At 40.3% G+C, this 27,304-nt stretch overlaps 1 protein-coding gene across 1 annotated transcript in view; it reads left to right on the forward strand.

Moving 5' to 3' along the window:
* Positions 1-27,304, forward strand: part of LOC139462509 (nitric oxide synthase, inducible-like) — a 59,711-nt gene that overhangs the window by 16,943 nt on the left and 15,464 nt on the right. The window contains exons 9-22 of the mRNA XM_071244281.1: positions 1,900-2,001; positions 2,734-2,928; positions 3,685-3,758; positions 4,014-4,146; positions 4,802-4,906; positions 15,656-15,705; positions 15,885-15,947; positions 16,775-16,949; positions 17,650-17,794; positions 19,665-19,743; positions 20,811-21,004; positions 21,342-21,511; positions 24,318-24,528; positions 26,581-26,662. Coding sequence (XP_071100382.1) covers positions 1,900-2,001; positions 2,734-2,928; positions 3,685-3,758; positions 4,014-4,146; positions 4,802-4,906; positions 15,656-15,705; positions 15,885-15,947; positions 16,775-16,949; positions 17,650-17,794; positions 19,665-19,743; positions 20,811-21,004; positions 21,342-21,511; positions 24,318-24,528; positions 26,581-26,662 — 1,778 coding nt within the window. The remainder of the gene's footprint in view (positions 1-1,899; positions 2,002-2,733; positions 2,929-3,684; positions 3,759-4,013; positions 4,147-4,801; positions 4,907-15,655; positions 15,706-15,884; positions 15,948-16,774; positions 16,950-17,649; positions 17,795-19,664; positions 19,744-20,810; positions 21,005-21,341; positions 21,512-24,317; positions 24,529-26,580; positions 26,663-27,304) is intronic.

Consider the following 27,304-nt stretch of genomic DNA (forward strand, 5'->3'; position numbering starts at 1 on the left):
GGGAACGTGTGACGCCGCAAGATACAATATGACTGAGGTAAGTGTATCGCTTGATACACCGTCACTTAGATTGTTGATGAAGCAGGGGAATGCGTGACGCCGCAAGATACAATATGACTGAGGTAAGTGTACCGCTTGATGCACCGTCACTCAGATAGTTGATGAAGCAGGGGAACGCGTGACGCCGCAAGATACAACATGACTGAGGTAAGTGTACCGCTTGATGCACCGTCACTTAGATAGTTGATGAAGCAGGGAACGCGTGACGCGTCAAGATACAATATGACTGAGGTAAGTGTATATTAGATAGTGTCACTTAGATAGTTGATGAAACAGGGAACGTGTGACGCCGCAAGATACAACATGACTGAGGTAAGTGTACCGCTTGATGCACCGTCACTTAGATAGTTGATGAAGCAGGGAACGCGTGACGCGTCAAGATACAATATGACTGAGGTAAGTGTATATTAGATAGTGTCACTTAGATAGTTGATGAAACAGGGAACGTGTGACGCCGCAAGATACAATATGACTGAGGTAAGTGTATCGCTTGATACACCGTCACTTAGATTGTTGATGAAACAGGGAACGTGTGACGCCGCAAGATACAATATGACTGAGGTAAGTGTACCGCTTGATGCACCGTCACTTAGATAGTTGATGAAGCAGGGAACGCGTGACGCGTCAAGATACAATATGACTGAGGTAAGTGTATATTAGATAGTGTCACTTAGATAGTTGATGAAACAGGGAACGTGTGACGCCGCAAGATACAATATGACTGAGGTAAGTGTATCGCTTGATACACCGTCACTTAGATTGTTGATGAAGCAGGGGAATGCGTGACGCCGCAAGATACAATATAACTGAGGTAAGTGTACAGCTGGATACACCGTCACTCAGATAGTTGATGAAGCAGGGAACGTGTGACGCCGCAAGATACAATATGACTGAGGTAAGTGTACAGCTGGATACACCGTCACTTAGATAGTTGATGAAGCAGGGGAACGCGTGACGTCGCAAGATACAATATGACTGAGGTAAGTGTACCGCTTGATACACCGTCACTTAGATAGTTGATGAAGCAGGGGAACGTGTGACGCGGCAAGATACAATTTGTCCGAGTGATGTGTAGCTTCGCTCAAGTATGTGTTTCTGTGACGCGGTTTGTTACGACACTCGTGTTGGTAGATACAACGTCTTTCGGGTAGGCGATGTAGCACGGGGATGCCTTTAACGTTGCTAGATACAACGTCATTCAGGTAGGTGATGTACCACGGGGTCGTCTGTGACGGTGCTAAATACGACGTCATTCAGGTGGGTGATGTTCCGTGGGGTCGTCTGTAACAGTAGTAAATACGACGACATTCAGGTAGGTGATGTACCACGGGGATATATTTGACGCTGCTAAATACGACGTCATTCAGGTGGGTGGTGTTCCACGAGGTCGTCTGTGACGGTGCCAAATACGACGTCATTCAGGTAGGTGATGTACCACGGGGTCGTCTGTGAAGGTGCTAAATACGACATCATTCGGGTAGGTGATGTTCCACAGGGTCGTCTGTGACGGTGCTAGATACAACGTCATTCAGGTAGGTGATGTACCACGGGGATATATGTGACGCTGCTAAATACGACGTCATTCAGGTGGCTGATGTACCACGGGGATATATGTGACGCTGCTAAATACGACGTCATTCAGGTAGATGATGTACCACAGTGACGTCTATAACCCCGTTAGATACAACGTCAGCCTTGTAAGTTGCTAGAAGCAAATGTAATTAACAATGACAGAGTAATGTCTTTATGCCTTGTGCTCGTTGCATAATTATCTAAAATAAATGCGGGGTGAATGTGTCACATGTTATATACCTTTACATTTCGCCTATTATTTTTCAGAAAGTTGCGATTAAGATGGGTCTAAACACTGAGAATACCTCCTCACTGTGGCGTGACCGAGCCCTAGTGGAGGTCAACATTGCGGTACTGCACAGCTTCCAAGTACGTGTGATGTTAAGAGCTCAAAACCCTTGATGGTAATATCGTTAACAACCGACAATGGCAATACAATGCTTCTCATTTGCATATAATTAGTTATTCTGCATAATAATTAATTAATTGGATGAGCATGATCGCAGGATTTCAACATCCGCATTTTACTGTACCACTAAAAGTACATGCATGTGCAGTAGATCATTTCTATTAAGAATTGTTCAATCATAATTTATATGTAATTATTTCTATTTACCCTGACTCGTCAGTTGAAATTAATTCCAAACACACTGATAATGTTCCATACCTAAGCAGATTATCAGATTATTGTATAAACTCGAGGTTGAACGCACTGGTTTTGGGGTGAATGCGTCAATCAGTTGCTATTGGGCGTGTAGTATATTCGATATACATCCCCATTCCCCCTCTGAGTAATAGAATTCCACTGACAATAACCACATGTATAGATTTAACATCAGTAACGATACAGTCAAATGAGAAATATTACTCATACCAGGATACGCAAATATCCGCTTCCACGTGGCTTAAGTGATAAACGGCTACGGCACGAGTAATTTAAGCCTTCCCGTCAACATCAAGCTTATATTATACGCCTTGAAATAACAAAAATGTGCAAGGCGAGGTTAATCCTAACTCAAATACCTGAAGCCTTTATACAAACGTACATGTCTAGATTGTTGCTATTACGTCGTTGATGATGTCGCCCATATTTCGCCACAGTCGGTTGGTGCGACGATTGTTGACCACCACACCGCGTCCGAGTCCTTCATCCAGCATCTCCATAACGAGCAGCGCCAGCGTGGGGGTTGTCCCGCTGACTGGGTGTGGGTGGTACCCCCGATGAGTGGGAGTCAGACGGAGGTGTTTCACCAGGAGATGACGGTCTACAAGCTCAAGCCTTCCTATGAATACCAGGTAGTGATTCGTGTTACTGTCAAATGCATTCCTCTTACTGTAAGTTGCGAGTGTCAGCTGCGTGGGTTCGAATCCGACATTCATCGTGTTTCCTTGGTTTGTCAGCGCCATACCTGTCGGGTATATTTTAGAAAGAGTCTGTGAGTCTTTGAGTTTCCCCACCATTTCCGTTCGTCTCTTTTCGGAGATATGTATTTCCGAAATCTTTATGATTTTATCGTACTGTCCATATGAGTGAGTGAATATGGCTTTACGCCGCTTTTAGCAATATTCCAGCAACATCATGGCAGGGGACACCAGAGATTGGCTTCACACATTGTACTCATGTGGGGAATCGAACCAGAGCATTCCGCGTGATGAGCGAATGTTTTAACCACTAGGCTACACAACCGCAACCTGAACCTGTGTCTGTGTGTGTCTGAGTCTATGTGTGTGTGTGTGTGTGTGTGTGTGTGCGTGTGTGCGTGCGTATGTGTTAGTGTGTGTGTCTGTGTCTCTGTGTGTGGCTCTGTGTGTGCGTTCGTGCGTGTGTGTGTCTGTGTCTGTGTGTCTGTGTCTGTGTGTGTCTGAGTGTATGTGTCTATGTGTGTGTGTGTTTGCGTGCGTGCGTGCCGTTGTGTCAGTGTGTGTGTCTGTGTCTCTGTGTGTGACTGTGTGTGTGCGTTCGTGCGTGTGTGTCTTTGTGTGTCTGAGTGTATGTGTCTGTGTGTGTGTCCAATATACCCGTGTCCAGTGATCATCAAAATTTGTATCCAGGAGGACGCATGGACAGCCCATGTCTGGAAGAACAAGGACCTACAACAAAGGTACCTGGAGGCGCGACTCAAAAGGTGGGTGTGTCGTAGTCTTCAGACATGTTAAACATGACATGGTGACACCAGAGTAATCCGGTAACCCAATGCTAGCAAAAGGCAGGTCGTTTAACCTTTTCATCATAAACACATTACGTCACAATTACAAAATTTAAAGTCCCACGTTGCCATTGAGTGCAGTTTCTGAAGCACTTGTAAAAAGTTCTATTTGTTTCTGTTATAGCACTGTGTGTGGTCACCAGTAATAATTAAGTCTGTCCAATCTGTCCACAGACTGACCCAGTCTCAGGCCAAGGCAGTGGCCAGCCACATTAACTGTGTCATCGTGTTCGCTACAGAGACCGGCAGATCAGAGCGATTCGCTAGGCAGTTGTGTCAGACATTCAAGCGTGCGTTTACTACCAGGGTAAGATTACAGTGTCAGGGCGCTAGGCGGTTGTGTCAGACATTCAAGCCTGCCTTTACTACCAGGATAAGATTATGGTGTCAGGGCGCTAGGCGGTTGTGTCAGACATTCCAGCCTGCCTTTACTACTAGGGTAAGATTATGGTGTCAGGGCGAGAGAAGGTTGTGTCAGACATTCCAGCCTGCCTTCACTACCAGGGTAAGATTATGGTGTCAGGGCGCTAGGCGGTTGTGTCAGACATTCCAGCCTGCCTTTACTACCAGGGTAAGATTATGATGTCAGGGCGACAGACGGTTGTGTCAGACATTCAAGCCTGCCTTTACTACCAGGGTAAGATTATGGTGTCAGGGCGCCAGGCGCTTGAGTCATACATTCTTGAAAACGTACGTTTAACAACGGGGAAAGATTTAGTGTTAGGGCGCTAGACTGTGGTTTGAAATGCAAAGCGTACAGTTTCGACGGACATGCAAGATGTCCTGAAAAATATGTTGTGAAGAAATTTTAATCTAATGGTGGGTCATTTAGGGGGGGGGGGGGGGGGGGGGGGGTCTCGCGCCGTCAAACTTTGTGACCAATTGACAGGACGATAAGTGCCTGACTACCAACGTCCCTTAATTTTGCAAACAAAACCGTCGTCTCCGTCGTTCCCCCACAGGTCGTGTGCATGGAGGACATTGACCTGACCGAGCTGCAGCAGCAGGACCTCATCCTCGTCGTCACCAGCACCTTCGGCAACGGCGACGGCCCGGAGAATGGCGAGGTGAGTATTGTTGATTTAAAAAGCCTTTATCTTGAAATGAAAGACAAAAGGGAACAGAAAAGGAAGAATTCCGGTAACGGGTCGTGTTTGAAATCGCTCCTTACAAATCCGCTGAAATCTAAGTGAAAATGGGCCTATCTACAAGAAATAAGCCTCGTTCTAATCGTGACAGATTAATCACTCGTGTGTAGATTTTTCGGTAACAACCCAACACAGTGGTTAATCCTCTATTTCTCTTATAACAATACGCCATAAAACGCCGTGCTCGTAGTTGAAGATTTCCCATGTTTAGTAACCACTCCCCCCAGCCTCGTTTTCGAATATGCACAGTAATACAACTGCACCATAACAGGTCAAACGGATCTGGCGAAGACGACCCACGCGAGTTTTCCTGTGACAGGCAAGCCACTTGTTAGCATTCATCTTATGTTTTTTTGTTAATTATTAAAAGCTGATGGGAGTAACGTTTTCAGAATTAGTAACGTGATTTGATATTTTTTAATAGTTTGGGATTACTCGGCCCGTAACTTTATTTGCATTCGTCCCGCCGTGACTATCCTTCTCTTTGCGCAACACAAAATAGGCCCACCTTTTTAGTGCATGTAAATACGTTATTCATTTATTTGTCCGTAAGAAAGAAATGTTCTTTAATCCTCTGTATTGTCTGTTAATTCTGAAAATAAATAACTGTGATATTGAGTTTCTACCTAAAGAATAATAATATGAAATTATTTTTGAGATTATTTCATCCTATCTAAAATACCAAATATATTTTAAGATGCATAAATGTAAATCATTGTTGAAAAAGAAAAGAATATTGTTTTTGAAAAAAATACCTGTAATTAGGTCGATTGGTGCCCACCCTTTATCTTCATCATTTTGTCTGCTCCCTATAAGAAATCAAAATAGTTAAGAAAAATGTAAATACAGAAATTACCTTATTGAGTTTACAGAGATCTTGGTAAGACTTAATACATTCAAGTTTAAACATGGTAATGTGTTGTTTTGGGTTTTTTTTATTTTATTTTATTTTTTTTTATTTTGTTGTTGTTGTTTTTTGGGGTTTTTTGTGTGTTTTTTTTTTTTGGGGGGGGGGGTAAAAAATGAGTTTCTTAATTGTCCTGAGATAGTATGTTTAAATAATTGAAGTCTTAATGTTAAAAAAAATACTAAATGATTATAGGCCAAAATAAATTAATTATATTAATCTGGATAAACTCCACCTGTTGAAAGGGGAAACAACTGCTGTGGTTGCAAAACATCTTGGTCGTGAGATGTTCGGTCCGGCAGAGGTTGATCGTTTCCTGCAGTAAAATTGAGTATTGCTTTAGATCCAAATTATTTGAGTGTTTATTTTCCTAAAATATTAAATTCAAGTCTCGATTATTTTAATATAACTTTGAAATATGTTTTTGATCGATCGGCTCTAGATCAACACTTCGTTATAACGTGACATTTCTTAAGTGGTTGATGGTTATTGGGTTTTTTAAATACAAAAAATAATATGGTTTGTTTCACTATTTCATCAGTATTTTACATGAATTAATTAACTGTTTAATTAGCTGTTAAATTAGTCTTGAAAACGCCCAGCGCCCAGCGGTGTCTCGCTTGGGTTATCGTCTTCCCATTCTGCAACTGAATCTCGTACATTGGGAAGCGGTATAAGTTTTAAGATGTCAGCTTTACTAAGCAGAAAAATAGGTCTCCAATCGCACAGACTTGTCAGTTGTGTTAAAAAAAACAGAGACGCGGCCTTGCCTATAGGGCGTATGAAATCAGACAGACCCATCTCTACCAGACGGGGGAGCGTATTGACACTACAGAAGAAATTCAAGTGCAGAGTGGATCAGCATTGGACCAGATGATACGGTGCATTGACTAGTTTTACAGGGCCATTCAGAACCATGGTTGTGTTTACACATGTGTTAACACTAGTAACGGTTTGGACAGTAGGTGTTTGCTTAAGATAGACTGAGTGTTCAAGGACTGTTTGTCCATCTTTTCTTCATTGGAAAGGGACCTGTTATTTTCCAGTTTTATTTTCGGGAAGCATAGCGATCTCATGTTATCTGCCAAAAGGTGGCTGGTGTGTAAAATAACAGGTAGTTGTGATTTGTATTTCTCATCGAATTTCAAGGAATAAGGATTATACAGGAATTCCTACAGGCAAGTGGTTTATTACTTTTTATTCTTACTTAGATGTTAGATATAAAGGATTTTTTACATCTTAGATGTTAGATATAAAGGATTTTTTTCATAAGAATAACGCCTCAAATGCTTTTTGTGTTTTATCCCGCTCTCCCAGATATTGAATTTACAGTGATAATTAATGTATTGTTGGACTATTAAGAAAACTGTTCGTATCGCCCGTATTTGATTCACGCGGAACTAGGATTTATTACTTTTTTATTTTAGTAAGAATAACATTTGATCGCATTATTTTACGATTTTAAAACCTGAACGAGTTCTTCTGCTAAAAGTACTGCTAAAACTTGTAGACCTACCCACGTGGACCACCCAAATATAGAACATCACGTGATGAACACGTGACTTTTTATTTACGCTTTAATTCATTCATGTGAACTACCGTAAGGTGTATGAACATCATTTCTAATATAGTTCCATAGAAATAAGTCCTCGGCAAGGATATAGTGATAGTTAAGTTTCGAAGAAGCGAATGAGATACTTATTTATCCACGGACAATTGGTGCACGTTGGAACATGATAAATAGCTCTAGTGCTGTGTTTGACGTGTGGAGCAGAAAGTATCTTACTGTAAATAGACTCGCGTGATTAATCACTAGCATGTGTACCTTTTTACTGTCTGGTTTCAACTTTTCTTATATTTGATGAGTGCAACTCTCAACAAAGACATTATAATAGATCTAAACATTATATACATGTATGGTTAGTAAGTTTATTGAGCCAGCTACAGTTTTATATTGGTCCAGGGCAATTTTGCACTAATGAGTGTTAGAGATATCCAGTGACCAAGTAGATTTGATTGAATTAGATCAAGATATCTGTTTATCACGACACTGCAAAAATACGTGACTTATATAGAGAATTATTTTATGATGGAAAAAGGTACCTGTCTACCAATATTTATACTTCCAAATTTAACTTGGATAATTGTTTAGACAAACTCATATCCGTTTGATAGGCGTTTCACCCGGCGACATCCTAACCCTATAATATAAGCAAGCTAGATTAGATTTTGTTCTTGTATCCCACAAAACTGTCCACTCGGTCAGTGAATGTGACATCCACCCAGGGCTGGACTCTGATCATTCTCTAGTTTGTCTCTCATTAGATATACACGAAACTGAAAGAGGAAAAGGCTTCTGGAAATTCAATAATTCTCTGTTACGTAATTTAGAATATGTTGAGAAAATTAAAAAAGAATTAAAGATACATTAAATCAGTATAAGGGCAAAAGTAATGATAACAATAGAATTTATGCGTTAAACGATCAGTTGCTGTAGGAAATAATACTTTTAGCTATAAGGGGTGAAACAATATATCATTCTTCAACTAAACGAAAGATTACAGGGGCAAGGGAAAAACAGCTTGAAAAGGATTTACTCAATTTTGAAAAAGATTTAGATAGTACAGAAGTGGAAATAGAAATGAAAAATATATATTTAAGAAAATAGAGGAAATTAAAAATGAAATTGAAGAAATACATAACCAAAAAACACGAGGAGCTTTTATAAGATCAAAGGCTAAATGGATTGAACATGGAGAAAAACCTAGTAAATATTTCCTACACCTTGTACACAGGGAAATTTTTAAATAAATTAATTTCTGAACTGCAGTTAACAGATGAAAATATATTTAAAAAATCAGAAGGAAATTCTAGTTGAAGCCAAAAGATTTTATCAAATATTATACACAAGTGAAGATTGTACACAAATGGATTTAGATAAATTATTTGAGGGATGTAATGTGCCAAAATTACCAGAATCTATTTCCCTACAACTAGAGGGGGAGATAACTTATGAAGAAGCTCTGAAAGAACTGAAAGGAATGAAAAATGAGAAAAGTCCTGGCGCGGATGGTTTCACAACAGAATTCTTAAAGTCTCTTTTGAATTATATTGGACAATTTTGGCTTAAGTCTGTTAATCATGCATATAGCAACGAATCTCTATCAGTGACACAAAAACAGGGATTAGTAACATGTATTCCTAAGGAAAATAAGTCGAAACTTTACCTAAAAAATTGGCGCCCAATCTCTCTCTTGAATACCTCGTATAAATTAGTGTCAGCAGTAATCGCAAATAGAATTAAAGAAGTTTTAAGTATTATTATTAGTGAAGATCAGAAAGGTTTTGTCCCGGGAAGATATATTGGGGAAGTTACAAGATTAATATATGACTAGATGGAATATACTGAATCATATCAAATACCTGGATTACTAATGCTGATTGACTTTGAAAAAGCTTTTGACTCTGTTGATAGACATTTTATTTTGAATACATTTAAATTTTTCAACTGTGGTCCAAGTATAGTAAAATGGATATGAACATTTTTCAGCGATATTGAATCAAGTGTATTAGTCAATGGTTTTGCTAGCCCCTTTTTAAGATAACAAGAGGTTGTCGTCAGGGGGATCCAGTTTCGCCATATATATTTATTATAAGTGCAGAGATACTTGCAATAATGATAAGAAAAAACAAAAATATTAAGGGAATAAAGGCAGTATTGATCATTTACTAGCACAATTTGCAGATGATACGACTTTGATGTAAGATGGATCTGAAAAAGGCCTCTACAATGTGTTGAATACACTAGACTTTTTTGCTAGTTTTTCAGGATTAAAAGTTAATGCTGACAAAACCAAACTGATATGGATTGGTTCAAAAAAGAGATAACGATATAAGCTCTGTACAGAGTGGAATCTTGACTGGACTTCTATGACGGTTAAATTATTGGGAATTATTTTTTCTATTGATTTGGAAGAAATTATTGACTTAAACTTTACAGATAAATTTTTTTAAAAATGGAAAGGGAAATGAACGTATGGAAAGCAAGATTATTGACCCCAATAGGTAGAAATACAGTTTTAAAATCACTGTTGTTATCAAAATTAAATCATTTGTTTAAATCTATACCTAGCCCTAATGATGAAGTAATAGAAAACTTTCAAAAAAATGTTTTTCTTTTGTGTGAAAAGGAAAGCCAGACAAGGTTAAAAGAAATGTAACGTCACAGCCATATCAGTTTGGGGGGATCAACGTACCTATTATTATCCCCCGCCACGAAGAAGAAGGAGGATATAGGAATGGGTGCCGGCCGTCCGTACCATATTTGAAAACCGTATCATATTTCTTCACCAAACTTGGCAAATAGATAGATCTAGTGGTGAACTGGTGCCTTTTGATAGTTTGGGATTTTAAAAAAAGTTATTTTTCGAGTTTACATGGCATCGACTTTGATTTAGACTGAAAATGGCAGTAGTCCTCGTTTCCGGAGCAGATCTTGAAAACCGTACCATATTTCTTCGTCATACTTGGCACATAGATAGGTCTAGTGGTTAATTGGTGCCTTTTGATAGTTTGGGATTTTTAAAAAAAATATTTTTCGAGTTTCCATGGCAACGACTTTTATTTAGACTGAAAATGGCGGTAGTCCTCGTTTCCGGAGGAGATCTTAAAAACCGTATCATATTTCTTCACCAAACTTGGCACATAGATAGATCTAGTGGTGAAATGGTGCCCTTTGATAGTTTGGGATTTTTAAAAAAGTTATTTTTCGAGTTTCCATGGCAACGACTTTGATTTAGACTTAAAATGGAAGTTGTCCTCGTTTCCGGAGCAGATCTTGAAAACCGTACCATTTTTCTTCACCATATTTTGCACATTGATTGGTTTAGTGGTGAACTGGTGCCTTTTGATAGTTTGGGATTTTAAAAAAATATATTTTTCGAGTTTCCATGGCAACGACTTTGATTTAGACTGAAAATGGCAGTAGTCCTCGTTTCCGGAGCAGATTTTGAAATACGTACCATATTTCTTCACCAAACTTGGCACATAGATAGATCTAGTGGTGAACTGGTGCCTTTTGATAGTTTGGGATTTTTAAAAAATATTTTTCGAGTTTCCATGGCAACGACTTTGATTTAGACTGAAAATGGCGGAAGTCCTCGTTTCCGGAGCAGATCTTGAAAACCGTATCATATTTCTTCACCAAACTTGGCACATAGATAGATCTAGTGGTGAACTGGTGCCTTTTGATAAATTGGGATTTTTAAAAAAGTTATTTTTCGAGTTTACATGGCAACGACTTTGATTTAGACTGAAAATGGCGGTAGTCCTCGTTTCCGGAGCAGATCTTGAAAACTGTACCATGTTTCTTCACCATATTTAGCACATTGATTGGTCTAGTGGTGAAGTGGTGCCTTTTGATAGTTTGGGAATTTTTTAAAAATTACTTTTCGAGTTTCCATGGCAACGACTTTGATTTAGACTGAAAATGGCGGTAGTCCTCGTTTCCGGAGCAGATCTTGAAAACCGTACCATTTTTCTTCACCATATTTAGCACATTGATTGGTCTAGTGGTGAAGTGGTGCCTTTTGATAGTTTGGGAATTTTTAAAAAAATACTTTTCGAGTTTCCATGGCAACGACTTTGATTTAGACTGAAAATGGCGGTAGTCCTCGTTTCCGGAGCAGATCTTGAAAAACGTAGTATATTTCTTTACAAAAAGGCCCAGTGAACATAGTTCACAGGAGCTAATGCATTGCACACACCCGACATGTCATATTGGCGGGGGATGTGAGTATTTCATGATTGTTAAAGATATGATAGATTCACAAAAACTGTCCGGGGTGAAAAAAATACTTTGTAGTAACTCAAAATGGGTATTACTTTCATTGAATTCTATCCCAAACATTAACAGATTATGGATGACAGATGCTAAATATGTCACTGATAAAATTATTCCTGCTGTAGACAACTACTTTTGGAAAGATGTATTACAAGCCTGGGGCAATTATTTATCAAAGAGTAATATTAGTGGTAGTATTGACTTTGTAAACCAGGCTTTATGGTTTAATAACAACATTCAGATAGGAGGAAAGTCCATCTTTTATCCGACTTGATATTGTATGGGAGAAAAAAACAATTGTAACTTTAAGAGTATGCCTAGAGTCTCTTTTCAACCTATTTTGCCATACAATGTATACTCACATACTCACAAGGTGTAATAAAGGCAGTGATCTCTTCTATAACACACTCTTACAACCAGCTTTCACAAAATGTCAGGGAATGCCTAAGTGGGAAGAAACTTTACAGAAAGTATTTACCGATGAACAGTGGGTGGGCATTTCTTCACCAAACTTGGCACATAGATAGATCTAGTGGTGAACTGGTGCCTTTTGATAGTTTGGGATTTAAAAAAAAATATTTTTCGAGTTTCCATGGTAACTACTTTGATTTAGATTTCACTACCCACAAGGTGTAATAAAGGCAGTAAACTCTTCTATAGCTATAACACACTCTTACAACCAGCTTTCACAAAATGTCAGGGAATGCCTAAGTGGGAAGAAACTTTACAGAAAGTATTTACCGATGAACAGTGGGTGGGCATTTCTTCACCAAACTTGGCACATAGATAGATCTAGTGGTGAACTGGTGCCTTTTGATAGTTTGGGATTTAAAAAAAAATATTTTTCGAGTTTCCATGGTAACTACTTTGATTTAGATTTCACTACTCACAAGGTGTAATAAAGGCAGTAAACTCTTCTATAGCTATAACACACTCTTACAACCAGCTTTCACAAAATGTCAGGGAATGCCTAAGTGGGAAGAAACTTTACAGAAAGTATTTACCGATGAACAGTGGGTGGGCATTTCTTCACCAAACTTGGCACATAGATAGATCTAGTGGTGAACTGGTGCCTTTTGATAGTTTGGGATTTAAAAAAAAATATTTTTCGAGTTTCCATGGTAACTACTTTGATTTAGATTTCACTACTCACAAGGTGTAATAAAGGCAGTAAACTCTTCTATAGCTATAACACACTCTTACAACCAGCTTTCACAAAATGTCAGGGAATGCCTAAGTGGGAAGAAACTTTACAGAAAGTATTTACCGATGAACAGTGGGTGGGCATTTCTTCACCAAACTTGGCACATAGATAGATCTAGTGGTGAACTGGTGCCTTTTGATAGTTTGGGATTTAAAAAAAAATATTTTTCGAGTTTCCATGGTAACTACTTTGATTTAGATTTCACTACCCACAAGGTGTAATAAAGGCAGTAAACTCTTCTATAGCTATAACACACTCTTACAACCAGCTTTCACAAAATGTCAGGGAATGCCTAAGTGGGAAGAAACTTTACAGAAAGTATTTACCGATGAACAGTGGGTGGGAATTTCTTCACCAAACTTGGCACATAGATAGATCTAGTGGTGAACTGGTGCCTTTTGATAGTTTGGGATTTAAAAAAAAATATTTTTCGAGTTTCCATGGTAACTACTTTGATTTAGATTTCACTACTCACAAGGTGTAATAAAGGCAGTAAACTCTTCTATAGCTATAACACACTCTTACAACCAGCTTTCACAAAATGTCAGGGAATGCCTAAGTGGGAAGAAACTTTACAGAAAGTATTTACCATTAACAGTGGGTGGGATTTAATTTGAAGGCAACAAGGTGTACCCAGAGTGAGAATGAGATGGTCTCAGTTTAGGGTTATCCACTACATACTACCTTTAAATAATTACTTACATGGTATAGGTTATAAAGATTCACCTATTTGCAACTTCTGTGGTACTTATAGTGAAACTATTGGACATGCATTTTATGATTGTAAATATGTTGCTCACATGTGGGAGCTTGTTTTCAACTGGTCAACTGTAAAGAGAATATTCTATTTGGATTTAAGGGGAAGAATAACAACTCTCTCAATGTAGTTATATTACTTATCAAATTTATTGTGTTTAAACAATCACGAAAGGGTTTTCAGCTAAAGTTGAAACATATTCAATGTGAAGTTATTAAATACTACAATATGACTAAGTTAATTGCATTCTCAAATTGCAATTATACAGCTTTCTTTTTAATCCTAGCAAAGAATACTAGTACGATATCCTATTTTATATTTGTCTATATTTGCAATATGTTTTGAAAGTTTGATGTAAAGGGATTGTTTTTTTAATAATGTATAATTGATGAAATGCTACACGTTGTATTTTATCATCTTCCCGAGGCAAGAGAGTAAACTCACTTTACAAGTCCAGTTTCCACCCTTGCCGAACTAGGCTGGTTTTATGGAGTTACATTTTGGCTGGACTAACGAGTCTATGCATAATCAAATCAATATCGCGCACCGAAATCGAAATCCGGTTCGTAAACTGTCGTGCAAATTTCGATCGATTGCAGGATTTGCAAAGCATGTACACCGCCAAGTCGTTGTCAGCAGATATTTTCCAAATCTTTTCATGTTTTAAATCAAGTCGCTCACGTGATTTGATGCATTTTGCGATGTAAGACCCGTTTTATCACGATATAGAAATTGATTATCGATAAGATCGTCCTGACTGGGCGCCACCATTTTGTGTGAAGCAAACGCAAGTGATACGAGAGGTGGAATCTGATTGGTCCATAGGAGAGGCATAGAAGCCACATAACTTGTAATAGGCACTGGTGGCGCTACGATGGAGCCCAGGACATCCAGCCTAGCTCGGCAAGGGTGGAAACTGGACTTTTAAAGTCAGTTAACTCTCTTGTCTCGGGAAGATGTATTTTATTTGAAATGTGAATAAGGATTTAAAAATAATTTTTTTTAAAAAGTAAACGGAAGGCGAGACAGAAAAGGTGAAAGCAAAATCGACTAGAGAGGGAGACAAAAAGAGAGGGAGGAAGATGGGAGAGACTTAGGGAGGAGAAATAGGTGGGATAAACACATACAAAGGATCAGTGTGAACGGGGATATAGGTGGATAGAGGGAGATCGAGGTGGGAGAGAGGTGGGATAGACAGATAGTGGGAGAGAGGTGGAAGAGTTATAGAGAGAGGGAAAGAGGGTGAAAGAAGAGAGATGGGATAGACACAAAATGAGTGAGTGAGTATGGTACGCCGCTTGTAGCAAAATTCCAGCAATATCACTGCGGGGACAGCGGAAAATGGGCTTCACATATTGTACCCATGTGAGGAATCGAACCCGGGTCTTCGGCTTGACGAGCGAACGATTTAACCACTAGGCTACCCTACCATCCAGACACAAGGCAGGGGAGAGTGACTGAGTAGACAAATTAAAGCGAGTGATAGTGAGTGAGTGAGTTGGGTTTAACGCCGCTGTTAACAATATTCCAGTTATATCGCGGCGTGTCAGCTTAATGTGGGAGGAAAGCCCGAAGTGATGCAGGTCTCAGACGTTTACCACTTCGGTGAAACCTACGTGCACCGGTATGGTGCTGACAAACCTAGGAACATAATCGGGGCGAACCGGGATTCGAACCCACAATCATAGTTTTCTGGCGTGCCCAAGGGACGCAACTCTGCACAGCAAATCGCGGCGCCTCAGACGACTGGGCCACCCGTGCCCCCAGTGATAGAGAGAACCTAGAGATATATGATAGGCTGATGAAGGAAACATGGGTAGACAGATAACGAGAGAGAAGGGTTAGAGTGGTGGGACAGACATGGAGAAAGTGAACGGAAGATGGAGCATATATTTATGTAGAAATCTGTTGTCCGTATTTCGGGACAGACGTGAATTTGTTTATGTACTCTCTTACAGACTTTCGCCAAGAGCCTAGAGAAAGTTATACAGTCGGGGTCTCTAGAAAGGTTCGTATTCCACTCACAAATACTCATCTCAAAATATTATTATATTTAAATTCGTAAATGGTCTTGAATTTGGGTGTGAACGTGTATGTGAAATAGCGTCAGCATTGGTCCTACAGGACAGATTCTGCAACCGTTCGCGCTGCAACCTCTCTCATATACAATGTCGTCTTGTGATCCAGAAAAAAGGGAACTGAAGTAGGGGACGCCAACGGTGATAGAGGAGGAGCACTAAAAAACATCAGGTAATTTTTTCCTTCTCATTTCTTCATTTTCTTTAATGAAATCCCCACACAGTTAAGTGAGTGCGTGAGTATGGTTTTACGCCGCTTTTAGCAATATTCAAGCAATATCACGGCGGGGGACACCAGAAATTGGCTTCACACATTGTACCCACGTCGGGAATCGAACCCGGGTCTTCGGCGTGACGAACGAACGCTTTAACCACTAGGCTACCCGACCGCCCCCACACACAGTTAAGTGATGACAAGTGGCTTATAACATTATATTCAACTAATATATGTATGATTTTGTTATTATCATCTTCCTTGAATTAGGGAACAATACTCATTGATCAAATGATTGTCCACACTCGATTATTTACAGACCGCCGTCATATAGCTGTAATATTGCTGAGTGCGGCGTTAAACAACAAACAAACATGGTACAAACACACAATGCCATTTTGAAAGTGGTCAAATGCATCAAATGTTATATTTGGGATAGCACTTCCTGAGTAAAGAACATATTCTCGTACTTTTGTATGAGGGGTACACAAAGTACGTCATCTAGACTACCAGTTGTCGGACTTTCATTTTTGTGGAAGCCTCGGTGGCTGAGTGGGATAGATCGCTGACTTTGTGTGGTGGCGATTAGGTGCCTCACTCTGGCAGTGTTGGCAACCGATCCAAACAAGTACGAGAATCTGTACTTTACACCGAAAGTTTTATCCCAAATATAACATTTGTTTAACATGGTACAAGTAAGGAAGGGCGTTAACGTGTGTGGAATTAAAGTTTAGTTTGGTTTAAAGCCGTTTCAACAGTATTTCATTTCATTTCTAATTGTATAGATACGGGGTGTTTGGACTGGGATCCAGGGCCTACCCCAATTTCTGCGCCTTCGGCCACTTCCTGGACTCGCTGCTGGGGGACCTGGGAGGTCAGAAGATCCTGGAGACGGGAGAGGGGGATGAACTGAGTGGACAGGATAACTCCTTTAAGACCTGGGCACGGCGTGCCTTTAAGGTGAGGTAGATGGATGAAGCTTTTGAACAATATTAATACACTAGTGGTGCCTTTTTTAACAGTATTTGATCAGTTATATACTGCATTTGAGCATATGAAAGTACAAAAAGTTTACTTGTTCTAGTAATGCCGGTTTTATAGTGCTAGCCCACTGAGATACCATGCCCTAGTTTAATATGAACTGATTCCTAACCGACCAATCCTTGTTTTATCCACTTAATGTCGAGCGCCAGGCAAGGTAACAACAAGTACCATCTTTAAAAGTATTTTAGTTTTGACGCGACCTGGGATCGAACCACCGACCTCCGCCTCATCGAACAGACACTCATTGCACTAGACTACGAAGGCGGTCTTTACCACTATGGTGAGACCCACGCGCATTTTCGGGACGATTCTAAGATTCAAACATACAACCAGCGGATTGTTTTTGTTTTTGTCCAAAATACTTATCAAGCCCCTGTTTTACTAAAATAAATTGTACACATGGCTCGCATCGTAGGTGACAATAATGTCAACTTTTCGTGCAGACACGAATACAGTTATTCTTATTTATTTGAAATAATTAATTGAGCACCAGTTAATGTCGGGGAAAATAATTGAGCTCCTAAACATCTAATCTCAAACCAAAATGCCGTTCCTCTCCCCGATTTGCGACTCTGCGACCACAAGCCTCCCTCAAAACAACCTCTCTCATCTGCAGGCCTCACTCACGGCGTTCCACGTGGACAGTGACATGGACACGACAGACCTCGACGGCGACCTGTCCAGTGGCGACGACACGTGGACACCCGGCAGATTCCGTATAGCAGAACTTCCTGACGGGGAGGAGGGAGACCTGTGTACAGGTAGTGAAACCTCTGTTATATACAGGTAGTGCAGTATGACCTATTATTATGCCTTAAAGTGAGATAGACCAATCAGCGAGCAGAAATACTAACCCCATATCAGCCCGTGTACCGTTAAAAAAAATCCGAGATTGTTGTAACTGATCGACCCACACACCGCACATATTTCACGTGATAATTCTGGCACAGAAATTTGTTATTCGAAATTGTTTGTCTTTTAATATCATTACTTGTGTTGTGCAAACACATTCAGTTTAAAGAAACCACGTTCGGGACATTATTAATAAAAATATAGAGAGAAAAAAGCTCACAACAGAGGTCTCCGATTTACAAATAGCGACGTCATAGAACATAATTATAGGATGACGTCACAAACAAGAAACGTGACGCCAATGACGTCAGATAACAATAGAATAGATAGCAGTCCGTCGTTATAGTTATAGTGGCCCGCAGATTTCTGATAACATGCGGGTATTTGTATGATAATGTTTTCCATTTTAGCTATAACATTTGTTTAAAAGTTCACATTTAGTGCGGGGGCACGGGTGCCCCAGTCGTCTAAGGCGCAGCGATTCGCTGTGCAGAGTTGCGTGCCCTGGGCACGCAGAAACCTATAATTGTGGGTTCGAATCCCGGTACGCCCCGATTATGTTTCTAGGTTTGTCAAAACAAACCAACAAACCAACCAGGTTTGTCAGCACCATACCCGTGCTCGTGGGTTTCACCGAAGTGGTAAACGTCTGAGACCTGCATCATTTCGGGCTTTCCTCCCACATTAAGCTGACACGCCGTGCTGTAACTGGAATAGTGTTAAAAGCGGCGTTAAACCCAACTCACTCACTCACTCACATTTAGTGCATTATCTGTTCCATTGTTAAGGTAAGTATGTTTACATGAAAGCGTTGTATCTTAAACATATGTACTGGTGCTGTCGTTTATACCGGTTGTAAGTGTCAAGTTTTCATTTTGACATGACATGTGCCATTAAGATACCAAATAGTGTAAACTTTGTGGCATAATATATTCGTTTCGGTGTCTTTAGTTGCCGTGTACGCTGTCATATTAGGTTAGCAGAAAATTATTGAGCTTGGCTCACGCCTCGCCCAATATATTTCTACTAACCTAATATGACACCGTATACGGAAACTAAAGACACCATAACTAATAATATACGGCAAGTATTTAACACTCCGCTATTCCTGAACTCACCCTTCCATACTGGAAGCCTTGCTAATCCGGAAACCATGCTTGCACACAGGTAGTAGAGTCAAACCTCGTTAATCCGGAAGCTCTTCTTGGATACATGGGGGTGCTCGTGCCTAGTGGTTAAAGCGTTAGCTCGTCACGCCGTAGACCCGGGTTCGTTTCCCGACATTGGTACAATGTGTGAAACCCATTTCTGGTGTCCTCCGCCGTGATATTGCTTGAATATAGCTAAAAGCGGCGTAAAACCATACTCACTTACTCTTGTATACATGAAGTGTATGGTGTACATGACGCATGTGCGCATTTTGATATTTGAAGTCTTCTTCAGTGCCGAGGTCATTGACAGATTTAAAAAAAAGATTCTTGAGCCGTTCGTAAATTACCCTAACCCATAGCCCCCTAACCAATGCCCATAGCGATATCAAAAGTTTTACTGGGTCCAGCTTAACACGGCCACCACATACAACTTGTAACTTGTCTCGACTAGTGTCAGACAAATATAATTTGAAATATTGTGAAACAATATGGTATGACCATGGTGTACTGCGCGTTAGATGGTGCGGTTTCTGTCATCTGTTCGCTGCGAATAGCTGTAATTTATACTGATGTAGCGTAAAGCAGTATCCACTCACTCACTCACTCACTCTGCCGTCTCTTCTTCCAGTTCTAGGCAAGCTCCACAACAAGCATGTGGAGCCGTGTAAGGTCCAAGAGAGGCGACAGCTCCAGTCTGCTACGTCTCCGTATGTACTTGCAATTCACTTCAACCCCTGTATCAGTAGCATCAGGCTTTATGCGGCTTTCAACATCGTCAATACTTCACAGGCTGTGTATATACACGATGCATACCTGTGAATAGGTACGACCGCCGCTTGGTACAGCATAGCTGGCGATAATTCAGATGAACTGAATTCCGTTCTACGCTAATGTTGTGAGGAAACTATCACTTCAACTATTGCAGAGAAAATGTTAAGTGAATATACTGCTGAGAAAAGAGAAATTCTGTACACTGTACAGAATGCAAGTATTTCTTCAACAGTCATGAGAACAATTATATACAACAAGAACACCAACATGAACGATGTGCTAGTACTAGTAGCATTATTGTGTTGTAAGTATTTTATTACTAATATATCAGCTTCCCAACAGCAACAAGCTGGAAAGGAGCTACATAGAATTATGAGCTGATAACCACAACATATGACGGTCTCAGTCGTCATTTTTTTTTTTTTTTTTTTTTAACTCCCCGTGAAGATCCGGGGTAGAATAGGTCTTCAGCAAACTTTGCTTGCTATAAAAGGCGATTATGCTTGTCGTAAAAGGCGACTAACGGGATCAGGTGGTCAGGCTCGCTGACTTGGTTGATGCATGTCATCGATCCCAGTTGCGAGGATCGATGCTCATGATGTCAATCACTGGATTGTCTGGTCCAGACTCGATTATTTACAGACCGCCGTCATATAGCTGGAATATTGCTGAGTGCGGCGTTAAACAACTAACCAACCAACCAACCATTTTTTTTTAACAGAACAGATCTTTCTGTTAAATTAGTCTGAATGAATCTGGTCATGTACATTTGATTGGTGTATTTGCACACTCATAAAATATGTACAAATACATATATTTTGACCCACAGCATAAATATTTATTAATATTTAATGGACTCGCAATTGTGCCACAGAATACCGTGTTCGTTCATTAACTAGGTTTTACCTGTCTCTATTACCCTTAGCTATTAGTAAAGGTCAGGTTGGTGATAATTTGCCTGAGTGTGTTTGACACTAATGAGAGACTCACTTGGTTCACTCAGGCGCCAAACTATCCTGGTACGGCTGGGGACTAATTCTTCTACTGCCATGAAGTACAGCCCAGGTGATCACGTTGCCATATTTCCTTCAAATTCACCTGCAATGGTGGAAGCCATCTTGTCTCGCCTACATGAAGCGCCCCCTGCTGGACAGATCATGCGGATAGAGGTGATGCAGGAGGAGACAACCGCGCGAGGTAAACAAAATAACATTGTTTTGAAAAGTTAACAAATTTCTTTGCTTCTTTTGCTCGTTTGCTTCTTTAATCAGTACTTCACGTTGCACTTAATATCTAGACGTTGCACGGATGGCCTACTCAGCTGAGGCACCGCAGTTCGTTGTTTAGAGTTGCGTCCCTTAGGCGTACCAGAACCCTATAGTTGTTGGATTGATCTGATCTGTTTCTGGGTTTGTTAGAATAAGGCATGCACCACGTGCACTTTTCGAAGCGGAAATTGAAATTAACTTACACAGTCACCCATCTGTACTCTATATATAATTTTATTTGACATCATGACATTGCGATATTCCAGGCACCGTGGAGAACTGGGTGGTATGGGATAAGGTGCCATCGTGTTCTCTAAGAACCGCCTTCACCCGGTACCTGGATATCACCACGCCCCCAAGCCAGGACCTCCTGAAGACGTTGTCCACCTTGGCAGACAATAATCAGGACAGAGACAGGCTGGACCTGTTGACCACTGTGAGTCGAGACATACGTCATGATAAACATAAGAACCGAAATTAGGATCATTTGGTTAAAACAAGTATGGTAAGCCTCATATTTGACTAGCCCCGTGAAGTTTCAGGTTATAATCGGTCTTCAGCAACCGAGGATTGATGTACGTGTAAGAGGCGATTAACGGGATCGGACGGCCAGGTTCGCTGACTTGGTTCATGCGTGTCATCGTATCCCAGCTGCGCAGATCCATGCTCATGCTGTCGGTTAATGGATTGCCTGGTCCAGACTCGAATATTTACAGACTCATGTCATATATATTACTGAGTGCAGGGTTACACAACAACAACAAACAAACAAACAAATCATATGCAAGATGAAAGAACGTGACAAGAACAAAAATAACGCTTAGCTCAAAAAGTATGAACAGAAAATATGTGTTCTTTTTCTAACGTACTGCACTTGTTATTGACTCATTACTTCCAAAGCAATGCGACCAAGAACTGTTTCAAATAATATGTACGCGTCAAGTAATACGTAACGGGTTTGTATACACTATGTTTTTTTTATTAAAAATAACGTTCTCTGAATGTGGCCTTGGTATTTAATTTAATTGTCTTGGGCCTATTTTTGCGGCAGTGGTTCATCAATAATTTCCTACTTTGAAGTTTACACTGTTTCCTTCATGATGATTGGCTGAAGGGGTAGTCACGTGATCTGATATTTGGAGTCCACACACCTGTGAACGAACAAAAACGGTTTACACGATGTGAACAATTTTTTGTGAAATTGATCGTGTGAACTTTTGGCGGAACTACTTTCCGGGGCTTCCCCGAATTCTCGATCGGTGTTTACGATTAACTCGTTTTTCTATTTTCTTTTTAATACCTGCATTTATCAGCAATATAATTAATTGAATATTTTGCCTGGGCCCACTTGCACAATGCGATCTTAGCGCTACGACTATTGTAAGCCTATGTTAAAATATGGGAGTTACGATCATTTTAGCGCTAAGATCGCTTTGTGCAAGTGGGCCCTGGTCTTGTAACATTTCATCTGACTTATAAATGAATAAATAAATGCTTTGGCTCTGGTGTTTGATATGTCGTCTAGCTGCTACATGAAACAAAATGGATTGTCCTTACGGTGATTTGGATATGGAATGGCTATCTTTCAAAACTAATAACGCAAGTAAAGAAAATTAGTTATGTAAAATTTCTGAGGTGAACGAAATTGATTTATTGAGCGATATTGACTTTGATGCCTTGTTTTCGGAAATGACAGGAATCAAGCAACAATGAAAATAATGTAGCGCCCTGCTCAGATGTGGCCGCTGGCACAGAGCAAACGCGACTGCTCCTGATCAATCCCAAACTAAAACCCGTTTCACTGTCACATCGGGAAAAAATCTAAGATTTTGAGAAATTAGAAATCTACTATTCCGGTTTCTGAGGCTGAGAAGCGGTGGCACATGAGGAGTGACGGGGCACAGAAATGAGGCTAGTCATACAGTAGGTCCATCTCAGGTGACAAGAAACACCAGCTAAGCAAATTCTTACAGCACAAGCGACAAATCCCAAACTCCAAATATAACACACCCTGACGTTGAAAATTAACACAAAAAAACGCAAGTTTCAGAGCACTCGGTTCAATTCCCACCAGTCCATTCCGCATCGTCCGAATTGGTTTGCGATTATCCAAACACAAGCAACACATTCATAAATCGGTGATGTTCCCAATTTGCTAGTGCCATGAGAGGGTTCACGCGTCGGGGTGTTTTCCATAACTGCTCCATAAATGTCATTTTCAACAGCAGTAAGTATAAATTTCATCCTCATGCTCCCGTTCAACTCGAAATGCACCTCTTTACAAACTTATGTGACGTCATATATAAATCCGCGCTTGAAAGTTTACCTCGACTGTAACCTATTTTTCATATTTGATATTTCCCAAATATTTTTTGTAATTATGTTCACATATTTCTAGATTATATTGTATATGTTCAAAGAACTATTTTTCTTTGCGTAACTGAGTATTCGTGGGGAAACGTATGCGACCGAGAGCCGCCAAATACAGACAAAATAACATTGTTGCAATGTTCTTCGGCGAAACCAGAGGACTTCAAATTTATCCAAACAATGTTACGATATTATTCGGCCAGACCAGTAAACTATAAAGTATGAAATTATAAGAATTGAACGTCAGTTTTGATGGGTTCATTGAAGTGTGAACGATTTAAAAGCGCTGGTTAAACTGTGTGAACCTTCGAGCTTGCGAGCTTAATTGCATACAGGACAAACTTCCCTGTTCAGTAATACATACCGTATTTCCTCTATTAGACGCCCGGGTTATTTATTTTGGCCAAGCTTTGACCCGGCGTCAATTAGAGGCCCCCATTTCACTATGACCACGAATGTCCCGTGGATCATTTATTGTATCAATTGATCGACCCGGCGTCTATAAGAGGCCCGGCTTTTATTTTTTGCACTGAACAATTGACCCGGCTTCTATTAGAGGTCCGGCTTCTATTAGAGGTCCGGCGTCTAATAGAGGAAATACGGTACTATGGTACGCATTTAAATCACGGTGTCAAGGACGACCTTTTGTAACTCACTCGCATAATATCCACCAATATTAACTCCCATTATATATGACTTCATTACTATCAGTGGAATGTACTGTTCGACACCGATTAAATGTTTGACTTTTCATACTCATATGGCAGATAGATGAGGTTGACTATCTTAAGTTTACTGAGTCGTGTGAAACCTCACAGTGGCCATGTGTCACATCTCTCGAGGCTATTATCTCAATACTGTTCCATTTCCAGGATTCCAACGCTTATGAGGAGTGGAGGGATACGAACGCGCCGACTCTCCTGGAGGTGTTGAAGGCATTCCCCTCCCTCCGGGTCCCCGCCTCACTGCTGGTCACGCAGCTCCCCCTGCTGAAACAGCGCTATTACAGCATCAGCTCGTCTCCCGACGCCCATCCCAACGAGGTCCATGCCACTGTCGCTGTGCTCAAGTACACGACTGAAGGTCAATACAGTTCTGTACATGACAACTAGTACAATGTCATCACTCCTCAAATGTCAGAAGCCGCGAATAGCTGCAACACCGCTTATGCGGCAAAAAGCAATACTCACTCCTCAAATGTCAGAAGCCGCGAATAGCTGCAATACCGCTTATGCGGCATAAAGCAATACTCATTCCTCAAATGTCAGATATAACATGTCAAATTCAAAAGCATGTTACATTAGTGTGGCTCTAACAAGTACACAACCAAGGTCAATGCTTCCTTGTGAATACGACCATGAACTGTTTCAAATATAATAGTATTTCAGCACCAAATAGTTCATCGTCAATACGGGTCTGTATACATTACATTCATGGGGCGTTCATGTCCACTGTTAGCGAAATCTGTAAAAAGTTGAGTGGTAAATCTTCAATCTCATTAAAATCAGACGTCAGTTCTCGCTACCGCTAAACAAAGATCTGAGGACATCCCATTACGGGTCACGTCAGACCGACCTTGCGCGAACTTTGACCGACCAATAGAATGACCAATCAGAAGGCAGCTTTCTCGTGCTTTACGGCACTAATTTCAAATTGGTGATTACGCTTCGAACAAATACTTGATTACAAATTTGAAACCTAAACAAAAGAACATTCTGGAATGGCTAATAGATGGTCTAGATTGTATGGATTCAGTCATTAAACCTGTAACTATCGTTCGGAATACCCCGTGTTAAAGTTTTCGAGGTTGTATGATTAGAAATCACATTCCGACTGTCACTTTCATGATCTGGTAAGCGACGCCCTCATTGGTCGGATGAAAGGTCGTTCTGACGTGCCCCTGATGGGATGTCCTCAGATCTTTGTTTAGCGGTAGCGAAAACTAAGGTCTGATTTTAATGAGATTGGTAAATGTTTGACTTATCAACTTTTCCCCGTTATAGTACTATTAGATATTTATTGATTTAAACCCTTACCGACACTTAGCGATATTTAAACAGTTTATGTGACAGGCATCGTCAATACCTCATGCTTAATAGACACTGCATCCTCCATCACTCATGAATACACGCGAGGGCTTTACCGTATAGTAGCTTTTATAAACCAAGAAAATGACCTCATCCCTGCGAGAGGGAAAACAAAGAATCGGAGACAAGTGATCCCAGGTCATCCCATTACTATAGTGCCCGAGAGCGGACATGCTTGCGGCCGCGAGAAAGCGATAACACGAGACAAAAAAGTGATAACACGAGACGAGAAAGCGATAGAACAAGAAAGCGATATTTCCCATAATGCCGTACATTAAAAAGGCTTTTGCTACTGCTTAGTGATCCATTCCTATAATATTCACCGCGATTTGCCTTTGATACGCAGAACCCTTTCAACAATTTGTTGTGATAAATGTGTTAGATATAGATACAGAATGTTATCTCGCAAATGTTTACTTTCTTGTATCGTAGTAAATTAGAAAGATTCACATATACTACAAGAGAAAGGTCTTTTACTTTACTTTGCTCAGCAAAAACTCCACAAAAAGTCTGTTACCCTGTCTAGCGCTCGGCATTAAGGGACTGAAACAAGGACTGGTCGGCTCGGAGTCAGTATATTGTGTCTGAGTGGGGTATTCATGTTAAACTGCGGCATGGTACATGTATCTCAGTGGGCTAGCACAATAAATCGGCATCAGTCCGGACTAGTACAAGAACACACACACACACACACACACACACACACACACACACACACGTATTGCACATAAGTGCAATAATCTTGTACATGTACGTCGCTATATAAGTGCAATCATCATGGGCGCGCCGTTCAATTCCTTTCCACCTCACGCACCGAGTAGGGCTCACTTGACGTCACTTGAGTTATGCACGGCATCGTTTTATTACCTGATTAAAATTGGACACACATACTTTAACATCGGATGTCTTCACGGGTGAAGGAGAAACCAATGTATGTAACGATGCATGAAGTTATGTCTATATTTTATTTTACAACTAAATGCTTTTTATTGAGGGTAATTGCCAACATAATAAGAACATGACATAAATATAATAGTTTTCGATCTAGGTGGCGTCGAACACGAGGGTGTGTGTTCCGGTTGGCTGAACAAACTGGAAGTCGGGCAGGTCATCCCGTGTGCTATCAGAGCGTAAGTAAATTTAAAAAGTTGAATCACTCCCAAATCACCATGGATGAGTTGGCATGGATTAAGTACATCACATGGCTTTAGCCACCCGTGAAGATCCGGTGGATTCATTCTTTTACTTTTCGCATTTTTGGTTAGGGGTCACCAGTCTAATTGTATAATTTGGAGACGCATTAATTTTAAGATGTACATTATTTCCACATATGTGGTTCTTCGGCCTATGGTACGAACTTGGTCGACATACAGTCTAATATATAAGTATACATAAGTGTACAAAAGTCACAATTAAAGTGAGGACATTGATCCCTGTCTACCATAATGGCTGCAAAATAAGACATTCTCAGGCGCTTCGAAGGATATATAAATACAGTGGCATTTCTTTTAATGCATTCATTTTTTAAGGACATGAGTATATTGATTTTTTAGGAAGTAGGATAGACATAATATTTTGAAGCTATATACTGTTTACGCAAGTGATCATACTTCCCCACACACTAATAGAAAATCATGTTCGTTATCAATGCAACCCTGTTTACAAACGTTGCATAACCTTTGCTCTCTTGGTGTTTTATAATATTTTCCCGTTACTACATGAAGAGTTTCAAACATTTTAGAGTTATTTATTGAAGATGAATGCCATTCTTG

Source organism: Haliotis cracherodii, unplaced genomic scaffold, assembly GCF_022045235.1.
Source record: "Haliotis cracherodii isolate W230 unplaced genomic scaffold, xgHalCrac1.p SCAF_15, whole genome shotgun sequence".
In the NCBI taxonomy this organism is placed as follows: domain Eukaryota; kingdom Metazoa; phylum Mollusca; class Gastropoda; order Lepetellida; family Haliotidae; genus Haliotis; species Haliotis cracherodii.